General features: G+C 44.9%; 1 protein-coding gene across 3 annotated transcripts; it reads left to right on the top strand.

The window, feature by feature from the left end:
• Positions 1–9051, top strand: LOC135116138 (serine/arginine-rich splicing factor 6-like). 3 transcript variants are annotated; one of them, XM_064033361.1, is made up of 5 exons: positions 1–152; positions 4295–4575; positions 5362–5399; positions 5701–6013; positions 8031–9051. In XM_064033361.1, the coding sequence occupies exons 4-5, from the start codon at positions 5764–5766 to the stop codon at positions 8720–8722; spliced, it is 942 nt and encodes a 313-aa protein (XP_063889431.1). In that variant the 5' UTR covers positions 1–152; positions 4295–4575; positions 5362–5399; positions 5701–5763; the 3' UTR covers positions 8723–9051. The 3 variants fall into 3 exon arrangements, with proteins under 3 accessions (XP_063889431.1, XP_063889430.1, XP_063889432.1); XM_064033360.1 differs by lacking the exon at positions 5362–5399; XM_064033362.1 differs by lacking the exons at positions 4295–4575; positions 5362–5399 and having other exon boundaries at positions 91–152.
• The last annotated feature ends 2996 nt before the right edge of the window (positions 9052–12047 follow it).

Genomic DNA, 12047 nt, shown 5'->3' with positions numbered 1-12047 from the left:
GGCGGAGGATGAGAACTTGACTGGATCGAAGCGTATGAAATCTCGAAGGCTCGGATGAAGCAGCGCCAAGTGTACTGCCTTCCTGAGTTCAGCTCTGGACGTGGCGAGACGAGGAGGCATTGAGCGTGTGTACCGTGTTGCAGTATTATAATGTAGGTATTAATGTTACGATATGCACACATTTTTGCATCATTCATTAATGTACGTGGTAGATGTCACTTGATACACACGCTGGTTGCATCACGGTATCTTTTAGTAACTGGGGTAAATTCACAGCATCATCAGTTTCAGGCAGTCTAGAGGGGATTATGGAAACAGTGCAACTTAGGGCGGTAGATTATATTGGCTGGGATAAGTATACCTCAAATTACCGCGGTGTTTGGTGACGAAGCTTCAGTAATGCAGCAGGTAAGGTGAGCTTCTATTGGTGTTCGTATTTTCTATGAGAGCACCTGATTGCAGTCGGAAGGTTATTGCTCGTGGTTAAGGTAACAGACCGTTGAAAGGAATTACGTAAGGTCTGGTTGATAATCCTTTTAACAGTAATACAAGAGAGGAGGTGAACCAGCGATGTTAATGATACTGGGGAATGTTTGATATGGTTGCAGGAAGATCATTGCGTGGGATTAAAGGAACTGCCTCTTGTGGGAAGTGGTACAGTACGTGAGGTCTTGTTAGTAATACATTGATCAGTAATGCAATGGGCGAGGTGAGCTTTTAGTGATGACAGTACTTGGAGAGTGTTTGGTAAGGCTGCAGGGAGGCCACTGTTTGGTAAGGCTGCAGGGAGGCCACCGAAGACCGTTGAGAAGTACGTGAGGTCTTGTTGGTAATCCTTGGATCAGTAATACAATGGGGGAATTTCCTTGTGATGTTCGTTATACTGAAAGAGTCCGGTATGGTGAGGTTATTACGCTGAGTTAGTGTAATGACTCATTGTGGAAATTACGTGATGTCTGTGTGAAGATCGTTACTATTATTTCTTATACTGCATAGCGATCTTTGTTTCCTGTGTAAGCCTAAGTAACTTAATCCATCTTAACGCGGCCAAACCAACGTGTGCTACCTTAGTCTAGCACGATTGTTCTAACAGTGACGGTATATAGCAACAAACAATAGCTGACCCAACCCAATACTTTGCCTGAAATCTCTGACAACAGTGCATCTCATCCCATCACCTTTAACTTGTTTTTTTTTTTCCACATCGGTGAGGTGAAGACGCAACGGTTGAAGTAATTCCTTTTCTCTCGCCTCATTTTACCTCCCTCCTACTCCACTTCCATCGTCTTCTCATCCCCTTCCTTCCTCCCTCCATACTCCAGTTCCCTCGTCTCTTCGTCCCATTCCTCCCCGCTAACTACGACTTCCTGTTCCTCCTCTACAGCTCCACCAACACATTCCTTCCTTCATGTCTCTCCATCTTTCTCACGCCCATATCTCATTCCTGCCTTTTCTTCTCCACCACTTCTTCATCGCCTCCCCATCCCATTCCTCTCTACAAACTCCACCTTCTCTCTTCATTACTTCCTGGTCCTCCCTTCCCACATCTACATCTCATTCCTCCCCTTTCTCCTCCTCCCCCTCTCCTCCATCCCATTCCTGCTCTCCTACTCTCACTCTGTTCCTCCCCCAAGCTCTCCTTCTCACGTTCCTCTTTCACCATTTGTCAACATTATCTTCCCGTTCTCCTTCCATACCTTCTCCATCTCATTCTTCCCCTCCAGATTTCCTTCCATTACGCCCGTATCTCCTTCCCCCCTCCCCCCCCGCACGCCTGTTCTCTTCCGCTTTTTCCATATATATATATATATATATATATATATATATATATATATATATATATATATATATATATATATATATATATATATATATATATATATATATATATATATATATATATATATATATATTTTTTTTTTTTTTTCTTTGCTTCCTTTCCGCCTGCTTACTCTTTCCAGCTCTCTTCTCCTGTTTCCCCGTCTTCCCTCTCTTCGTCTACCTTAAGGAGCATTCACTCGGGCCGCAGCGTGGCGCCACCGAGCGACGCCATGCAGTGGCCTCAGATAATAGTCCATTGGTTCGAATAAGAAAGGGCTGTCTGCTAACACACGGGCGACTGTGGTATGCTACTGTGGCGCTTCACCCCTAGTAGTGGCCCAGAGTGAATAGCGTGGAGCTTCTACCAGGGTAAACAGCAGTGGTGTATCTGCTGCGGTGCACTGTACGTATATAACCAGCAGACGATGGCCGGCCGAGGCGCTTCTAAGCAGCAAGGCTCGTGGTGAGTGGCGTTGTTCGATGGCCCCACAGAGTGGCCCGTGTGAATGCGCCTTTAGACACCAAAGGTAAAAAAAAAAAAAAATGCTCTGTTGTCACTTGGGAGGTAAGAACAAAAGATGATGCACCATCTAATACGAGACAACGAAACATGTCGTGTTATCTTGACGTCTAACAGCCTTTGACTTAAATTGCCAAGATTTTTCAAGGTTGTTTTCATGGTTCTAGTAAAAAGTTAGGAAGAACTTTATATGATAAAAGGAAAATATATCCATGAGAATCAGACAAATGATTTCCGTGATCTTTGAGAATAGCAGTGATGAGAGAACGTAGCGTTTCGGAACAAGTCTTCACTGAGCAGCATTGCTTACGTCTTGGCTGAAGTAAAGCTTCCAGATGTTCGAGACAATACTTGTCGCTCCGTTAACGCTGTAATATTTTGCGGGTTCGTTCTGTGCAATTACTGCAGTCTTTGTTATTTAAGTTTCTTCGGTGTTTTGTTGTCGGCAGCATTGTGCCCCTAGATCAAGCCATGCAGCACTGCACGGTGAGGTTTATTTATAGTAATTCATATGCAAGACAATACACATTCACGCTTAGATGTCATATAACTTGTCGTGCTCGCTTCCATTGTGTGTGACTTTTACTTCAGTCTCAAGTCCTGTTGAATTTCCTTATAAAACCTTTGAAGTGACAAATTGTTAGCAGATGACACACACACACACACACACACACACACACACACACAATCGAAGTAACAGGAGTTGCTATTTGAAGCAATGACGCCAGCCTCTACTGTTTTTTGTAGCCGTCATCACCGCCACCTCTGTCTCTTACGCTTCCTTTTCTGACATTCGTAGTTTCCATTCACGTTGGTCTTAACCTTGTCTTCCATCAACAGTTTCGAAACCCACCACCGAGTTACCGAGCAGCTGAAGCGTGTCAGTGCCTGTACTTTAATAATGGTTGGTCAGTAAATTGTTGAAGGGTTACAGGAATGAAGTAACAAATATTATATTGTAACTGAGTCCAGGAAATATTGTTCCTCGGTCATCACGCAATACCGAACAGCGTGAATGTTTTCAGTGGGCAGGCTTTTACTCCACAAAATAAAGAGCGTCTAACGGCAGTCGCTCGAAGCAAAACAGTCCCATTCAAAACAAAGAATTAATGCTCTACAATCATCGTTGGACGATCATCGTTGAGCAATAACCGCACCGAACAAAACCTACTAGGCCAGTATTCAGAGACGGTTTGCTCTCTCACCACGACTGTTTTCACTACAGTGTTTGTCCTGTTAATGCGGTAGCAATTTTGTTAATCTGTCAGCCATAAAAGCACCCTTAGAAACCCGTCACTTCAACTAGAGGCTTTTGAAAGTAGTGGAGGTGCAGGCAAGTCTTTCGGAATATGATCCTTAGTGACGCCTGAATGAGGTGAGGCGGTAACTCTTCACGGGGCGGGCGTGAGGCAGGTGGAGCAGCGTCACCTTCACGGGGCGGGCGTGAGGCAGATGGAGCAGCGTCACCTTCACGGGGCGGGCGTGAGGCAGGTGGAGCAGCGTCACCTTCACGGGGCGGGCGTGAGGCAGGTGGAGCAGCGTCACCTTCACGGGGCGGGCGTGAGGCAGGTGGAGCAGCGTCACCTTCACGGGGCGGGCGTGAGGCAGGTGGAGCAGCGTCACCTTCACGGGGCGGGCGTGAGGCAGGTGGAGCAGCGTCACCTTCACGGGGCGGGCGTGAGGCAGGTGGAGCAGCGTCACCTTGGCAATAAATCTTCGTCTACTTGCATGAAGTGTACTCTTCATCCAACCCTTTTCCTCCCCTCATAATAAGACATTTCTTTGCCACACAGTTCACCCCCTCCCTCTTTCCCCGCCATCTTCAGTGATGTCTGTATTTTGCTCATTACTAACTGCTCATTGGCAAGATTAAAGGCGGAGTGGCCACTGACTGACTGGACACTAGCGACGTAATGCACAAATCGCTCATTCGCCTTGTCTTGTCTCTCTCAGTGCGTGCTTCTGAAGGTTTGAGTGGCGTACAGCAGACCACCACCACCACCATCATCACCAGACGTTCCAGTACAGCAGCCACCATCACAGGACCCTCCACACTGCCTCCGTCACACCATCTAATCCTGTGCGTCCTCACCGCCGCATATCACAACATTCTCTGGCATCACTCTGCCACGATGCCTCCTTCACGTAGGAGAGTCAGTCGATCCTACTTGCCTCCTGTGGTGGGCGTGACCGATGAGGGAGAAACACACACGGGGCAGGAGACTGAGGAACAGGTGAGATGAACTGCCTCGTACTTTTATCGGGAAAAAATATGATTGGGTGAATTGGGTGAAGAGCGCACAGTAAAGCTAGGAAAAACGTGAGAACTGAGTAAGACAGAGTGCACAGTAAAGCTATAGGGAAGAGTGAGAGCCTTAGGTAGACGATTATTATAATGAGAAATGCTAAGCTAGGAAAAGGATGAAGATCAAGGATACACAAGAACATGCAAGAAAAGGAGGAAGGGAATGACTTCAAGGGTACGCCACAAAAAAAAAAATAAATAAATAATAATAATAATAAATAAAAAATAAATAAATAAATAAAAATAATAAAATAAAATAAATAAAAAAATAAATAAATAAAAAAAAATATATGAATGAGGCAGACCTACAGACGGTAAAGTTCATCTTCTGAGACTGACGCCCTTTATAAATAACTGCAGTCTAGATGATAATCTTTCTTATAACCTGCCAGAAACTCTTTCGCCAACAGGAATTGTAATAAGCATAGCAGATATTATATTTTCTGTCGCCTAACCTAACAACTCTAACATTTTTTTTCTTTATTTCCTGCATCTCCTCAATCTCTAAAGCTGAACTCTTCTCTCAACTCTTTACTGATAACTCAACACTGGATGATTTTGAACTTGTACTTCCTTCACTTCCATTTATGTTATGTCATGCCTGTTATTGATTGATTGATTTTTTTTTTTTTTGTGATATTCGGAAGGCTCCAGTGCCATAGTTGTTGCTGTGCCATGAAAGAAATATTTGATTCACTTCACTTTTGTTTTGAAGGCTTGTGAGTCCTGACTGAGTCCCTCCTGTGCTTCTCTGTAAGTGTGCTTCCATGCTTGTACTCTTCCTACTCCTTTTTTTTTCTTCTTTGTTTATCAATATCAGCCTTCTTTCTTGCGGTTTCAAAATTCAGAATAATTCACTACATGAAGCATTTTCATATTAGGGACGTAATCCGAAAGCTTTAGACTGATATTCACAACACAGCACACTTTTATTCATGTAAGAGGGGAACACTGGCCCAGGCCAATAAGAAGACTATAAAAAGAGGCCCACTGTGGGTGCCAGTCCGCAGTGAATGTAAGTCAAGAGGGTTACTGTAAGGTTACCTTTTCGCAGTTTCCATCGAGGGAGCAGCGAAGAAACTCAGGCGGGACATTCCGCGCAAGAGCTGGGAACACTATGGAAGGCAATGTCCAGGAGCCGATGAGGAACTTAGTCCGAGCGTCCCGCTTAAGAGCCAGGAACAGCAGGGAGGGCAGCGTCCAGGAGCCGCGGAGGAACCCAGTCAGGACGTGCCGCGTAAGAGCCAGGAACACCATGGATGGCAGCGTTCGCGTACTGCAGGATGTCAGATTAGTTCTGGAGCGTTTTCCGAGTCCACCACACCTACGCAGGTTGCGGGGAGCAGCACGCAGAGCCAGGTCCACGGGTGAGTGTTTTTCATTTTTTCTTTTCTCGGAAAAGATTGACCTTCAGTAAGGCGTAGCACAGATCTGTAAGTATTGTAGAATGGTCTCAGTAACACATTTGACAGGAGTGTCAATACTTGTTTTGAGAAAGAAACAGAATGAGAGAACTATGGGCGCCAGACTAATAGTTTGCTTTTATAGAAAAAAAAAATAACGAATGTTTTTATTGTCCTGAGGACGCTGCCTCATCAAATTATCGAACTGGATAAAGATGAGCCAGTTTTATGATACACAAAGGCATATGATAGTGAAGCTTGGGAGTTAGCGGAAGAAGTGTGAGGAATGGGAGAAAGACTGAAAGCACACCAGCACGGAAAACATCACCGAAGATTGAAGGAAAGAGTGGTACAAATAAACAAAACGATAATTGTGGCAAACGTGAGCATTTGTTACTTGGAACAAGCAAAACGTTACGTAATGAAGGAATGTCGCGTCACTCCCAAGCACTGCGCCAGAGGATTGTGCAAGATTGTGCGAGTCGCTCTTGGAAACACATTCATGTTTCTCTATGTAATGTTTTATCTGCAGTCTGGTTAAATCTTCGTATTCACGACACTTTTCATCTAGCTAAAAAAAAAAAAAAAAAAAAAAAAAAAAAAAAATATATATATATATATATATATATATATATATATATATATATATATATATATATATATATATATATATATATATATATATATATATATATATATATATATATAAAATTTTTGGTGAAGGAAACAGCGTTTCGCAGGGAGTTGTAGTTTTAGCATCGTACCAAACTCCTCCCTTCTCTGCACGCATAACATACTCGTGCATGTTAACAGCCCCTCAGCTTTCTAATATGGATGCTGCCTGGCCAGCGGCGCCTTCCCTCACCTTGTATTGCTGCAGTAGACTTTGTTGCACCACAAAAGTACACCTCTGTCGATCACTACAGACAGTAAGGATGGTCTTGCTGTCGATCACTACTAAAACTAGGGACGGTCTTGCTGTCGATCACTACTAACACTAGGGACGGTCTTGCTGTCGATCACTAACACTAGGGACGGTCTTGCTGTCGATCACTAACACTAGGGACGGTCTTGCTGTCGATCACTACAGACAGTAAGGATGGTCTTGCTGTCGATCACTACAGACAGTAAGGATGGTCTTGCTGGCGATCACTAACACTGGGGACGGTCTTGCAGTCGATCATTAACACTAGGGACGGTCTTGCTGTCGATCACTACAGACAGTAAGGACGGTCTTGCTGTCGATCATTACTAACACTAGGGACGGTCTTGATGTCGATCACTACTAACACTAGGGACGGTGTTGCTGTCAGTCACTACAAACTGTGGACGGTGTTGCTGTCAGTCACTACAAACTGTGGACGGTGTTGCTGCTGTCAGTCACTACAAAGACTAGGGACGGTGTTGCTGCTGTCAGTCACTACAAACACCAGGGACGGTGTTGCTGTCAATCACTACTAATACTTTGGTCAGTCTTACAGCAATGATATCAATTTTTTTCTCTGTAGGTCACGAATTCACTTTCTGGACAGTCCAAACAACTTATCTTCTTATTCAGGGAACGTTACATATTAATAGTGTGGACGTCTACTCCTTCATATTTCAGTAGTTTAAAAGCTACAAGTCATCACAAAATAAGGGATCTTGTTCCCTTAGATCAACTAGCTGCGTAAACCATGCAGTCTTTGCGTATACAGCAGCCTCCACTGAATACTGAATACCATACAACGTTTGAACTTGCATCATTAAGTGCGACAAAAGAAAAAAAAAAAAAATATGAACGCAAAAATGATATTTCCTGGAGAGTGAAGCGGTGGTGGTGACAGTCTTCTGACGGTAAATAAATTGGCGTTAACCTGCCAGACAGATTACATGTTTATCAGCTGCTTGGTGTAGGCAAGTAATGACCTCGTCTGACTGGTTGACTGGTGTGTTGCAGCAACTTGAAGTGCAGGTTTGTTGATTGCTTGCTGAATTGCAGATCACGACAGTCGGCCGCGCACTTCAGACACACCGCAGGAATTGCATGGCTCCCCGCAGCCATCCCGCGCCCAGCCGTCCAGCGTGCGAAGGGAAGGTGGTGGTGTGACGCAAAGTAACCCCCAGGAAGACGCGTCCAGCGGCACTCCTCCCAGGCTGACCCTGCAGCGATCCCGCGCCTCACTCCGCGCTTCATCCCGCAGTCGAGTGCAGGACCCGTCACGAGCACAGATACAGGCTTCGTCACACACCCCAAACCTAGAGCCGCCACGCCCCTCGTCACACACACAGGAGCCGCCACGCCCCTCGTCACACACAGAGGAGCCGTCACGCCCCTCGTCACACACAGAGGAGCCGTCACGCATTTCGTTAGACACAAAAGAACCATCACCCGCCACCAAGGAGCCGTCACCCGCTTCTTCAGAAGTCCAAACTCAGGGGGGGTCAGGCAGCCCGCCACGCGCTGCCCGCCGCCAGCCTCGCCGTGACGCCACAAGAGAGCCACACGTGCGGTGCCTGGTGTGCCTGGACTCCCTGGGCTCCATCAAGCTGTCGTCACGTGCTATCTGCTCCACCGTGTGTGGCCACCTGTTCTGCTCTACCTGCATCGAGACCGCCATTGAGCTCAACAAATGCTGCCCATTGTGCAGACGAAGACTCAACAACAAGAAGTATCACGCTCTCTTCCTGTAAAGGCGTCTGCCATCCTTCCTGTGGGACGGCCATTCAGGCAGACAGCAATCTGCTTCCTTCGAGAGCAAAACTTTACGCCAGGTGCGAGGAGACGCGTCCTGCGGTCACTGTACATGTCAAGTTGGCTTTGTTGCGTCGGCAGTGCAGTGCCTCCCACCTCGACGCGTCCCGTGCAACTGACTCGTGCCAAGTCCTGCACCGAGAACGTTTTGATTGTTTTTCTTTTCTTTTCATGTTCATCCATTCAAATGTATTACAGTGATGGATTTGTATGAAATATCGTCACTTTCTGTTTTATGATTCAAATGGGAGTAAATTAATAACAAACATGTCTGCAAGTTGTTTCCACCAGAGAACAGTAACACTGATTAGAGCCTTCTCGAATATAAAGACCGCGCTTCTAAGCCTCCCAGAAGACTTGAAGATGCTTAGCGGCGCGTCAGGCCAGGAACACGAGTATCACCTGGTGTGCACCACGGCAACACTCGGCTGAGGAACACACCTTTCCGAGTTTGACAGGCGTTGTGTGAAAGGTGTTGTTTACAATGCCGGGGGCTCCTATTCACTTGTTCTTCTAATGAGTAGCAAGCAGGCGAATCTCTTCCGCACATTATGAAGGTTTGGCTCAAATGTTTTTTTTGTAAAAAGAATAATAAATGATTTGCCAGCTACCATGAGGAATATGCTTGCTAAATAATGTCGCTTTTATATTAATTGCAGTTTAAACACGATTTAGGCAGTCAATCTTTGATATGTATATCTAAGAACACAGTGTCTGTTTGTCTGTCTGTCTGTCTGTCTGTCTCGATTTTGCGCAACAAGGAAGATGAATCTTGGGATGAAATTCACACAATCCAAAGCAAAAATAGCCGATACCTGTAAAATAAACCAGCTTCGTTCCTATACAAAGAAGTGAGACAAATTAACTAATTGACTGAATAACTGACAATTCTTAGTAGTAAGTGGGCTTTTTTTATTAAAATTTTGTTGCCCTTGGCCAGCGGCCCTCTTACATAAAGTACGAAGAATTCTTGAGAAATCCACGACACGAACACTTCTATTCCAGCATCGCTTCGTCTGGTTTTCTAAGACAAAGATGGGAAGAGATGACGCTTCTCTTTACACTTGATTATCCTCCCTACATCAAGCCACACTCCTTATCCCCGCCAAGGTTCACCCGCCATCTAGCACTCCGCTGTCAGCACGCCTGCACATCACCCCCTTGCAGAGCTGTTGACGTACCGCAACTCTCTCTCTCTCTCTCTCTCTCTCTCTCTCTCTCATATATCTAGCATTCCTCTGGTGACATGCAGTTCGTCCCTTCTTGCACTTTGTCCAAGCCAAGTCATTCACTTTACTTCCATTTTCTTCTTCACGTCACCACGGTTACTTTGGGTGTTCCTCTTGTAAAATACTTTCTCACTCTTTGCATACAAATAATGTACAGCAATGCCCTTCAAATAGAAAAGTATATAGCTTTTTTTTTTTTTTCACTGGAGGCGCATCAAACTTTGCATATTCCGGGATTAATTGTTGAATGAGCATCGATACCAAATATTCACATCAAGTGGATATATTTGTACGTCACATTGTTAATTTTATTTTGTGATCTACAATGCATCATCATAAATTCTAAGGCAGAGAGAAAGATTTAAATGCACATACGGGATGAGTTGGTGCATCGATATCACATTTTCACCAAAGCATCAGAAGCATCAGAAGCTGTTCATTACGTCATCACTTACTGACTTTGCCTCAATACCGCATGCCTTCATGTTGAAAAGAAACAACACGGGAGGAAGGCGGATAAATGATCGCCTCTGCTGTTATAAATCTCACACATGTAGTAGTAGTAGTAGTAGTAGTAATAGTAGTAGTAGTAGTAGTGGTAATGGTGGTAGTACTAGTAGTAGCAGTAAGAAGTATTATTATTATTATTATTATTATTATTATTATTATTATTATTATTAGTAGTAGTAGTAGTAGTTGTAGTAATAGTAGTTGTAGTAGTAGTAGCTATGAGGGTCTCCATGACATTCCCACGACCACCTGACGAGGCACGCAGTAGTCAGGAATTGCTACTCCAAACAGCGTGTGTGTGTGTGTGTGTGTGTGTGTGTGTGTGTGTGTGTGTGTGTGCTCGTTGGCCCTGGCTGTGAGCGAACACTGCGAGGTATACATCTGTTTCTCATTAATTCGGTAAAATTTTGTGTTGTATGACATTTGATGTTAGCGTTGGTACTATTTTGAATGACTTGTATTTCTATTGTGCATTTTAAGTGTTAGTTTATTCCGTGTTGTTTTTTTTTACTTTTATTGCTTCCTCTTTATAAGTGTTAATCTATTTCATGTAATTCTTAGTTAAGATCTTTATTGTTCAATCTTTTAATGCTACATGATGCGTGCGCTCTCTCTCTCTCTATGTGTGTGTGTGTGTGTGTGTGTGTAGCCCGACTCTGACATGAATGGTCTGTAATCCTGCGAGAATAGCCATGTTTTATATAAGTAAACAATTTAAATTTGAATTGTAATCTGAACTTGGTATCAAACATACACCGTGAAGTGACTGGAGGACACCTGAACACACTCGCTCGCTCAGGTGAAATAACAGGAGAATAACACGCAAAGTACAGGTAATGATGACGGCAGTAGTGGTGGTGGTGGTGGTCGTGCCAGACACAGGTGGCAATGACGACAGTAGTGGTGTTGGTGTTGGTGGTGGTGCCAGATAAAGGTAGCAATGATGACAGTAGTGGTGTTGGTGGTGGTGGTGGTGCCAAATACAGGTAGCAATGATGACAGTAGTGGTGTTGGTGTTGGTGGTGGTGCCAGATAAAGGTAGCAATGATGACAGTAGTGGTGTTGGTGGTGGTGGTGGTGCCAAATACAGGTAGCAATGATGACAGTAGTGGTGTTGGTGTTGGTGGTGGTGCCAGATAAAGGTAGCAATGATGACAGTAGTGGTGTTGGTGGTGGTGGTGGTGCCAAATACAGGTAGCAATGATGACAGTAGTGGTGGTAGTGGTGGTGGTAGGGTGACAAATACAAGTAACATTGACGACAGTGGTGGTGGTGGTGGTGGTGGTGGTTGTGATGTGTCAAGCGACGTGTTTTGCAGCTCAGGTCAGTCGACTCTGAGCTGCGTGGGCGTCTCTACACGCTTACTCTGCTGCTGCGCGCCCCACACCTCAACCAACACCTCAGCCACACACTGACTCAAATTTGTGGTAACCTCGCGGAAGTGCTGACCATGTAGGCGCTCTGGTGATGACGGGTAACCTTTGCATCATGGCCTGTGTGTGTGTGTGTGTGTGTGTGTGTGCGT

This window comes from Scylla paramamosain, chromosome 30 (genome assembly GCF_035594125.1).
Source record: "Scylla paramamosain isolate STU-SP2022 chromosome 30, ASM3559412v1, whole genome shotgun sequence".
Taxonomy (NCBI): Eukaryota; Metazoa; Arthropoda; class Malacostraca; order Decapoda; family Portunidae; genus Scylla; species Scylla paramamosain.
Note: the sequence above shows the minus strand (reverse complement) of the source record. Positions and strands in the feature narration are given on the sequence as shown.

Coding starts and splice junctions, on each gene's coding strand:
- LOC135116138 (XM_064033360.1), top strand. CDS start 4,474: ATGCCTCCTTCACGTAGGAGAGTCAGTCGATCCTACTTGCCTCCTGTG. Junction 4,576..5,700: donor GGCAGGAGACTGAGGAACAG/GTGAGATGAACT, acceptor ACCTTTTCGCAG/TTTCCATCGAGGGAGCAGCG. Junction 6,014..8,030: donor ACGCAGAGCCAGGTCCACGG/GTGAGTGTTTTT, acceptor GCTGAATTGCAG/ATCACGACAGTCGGCCGCGC.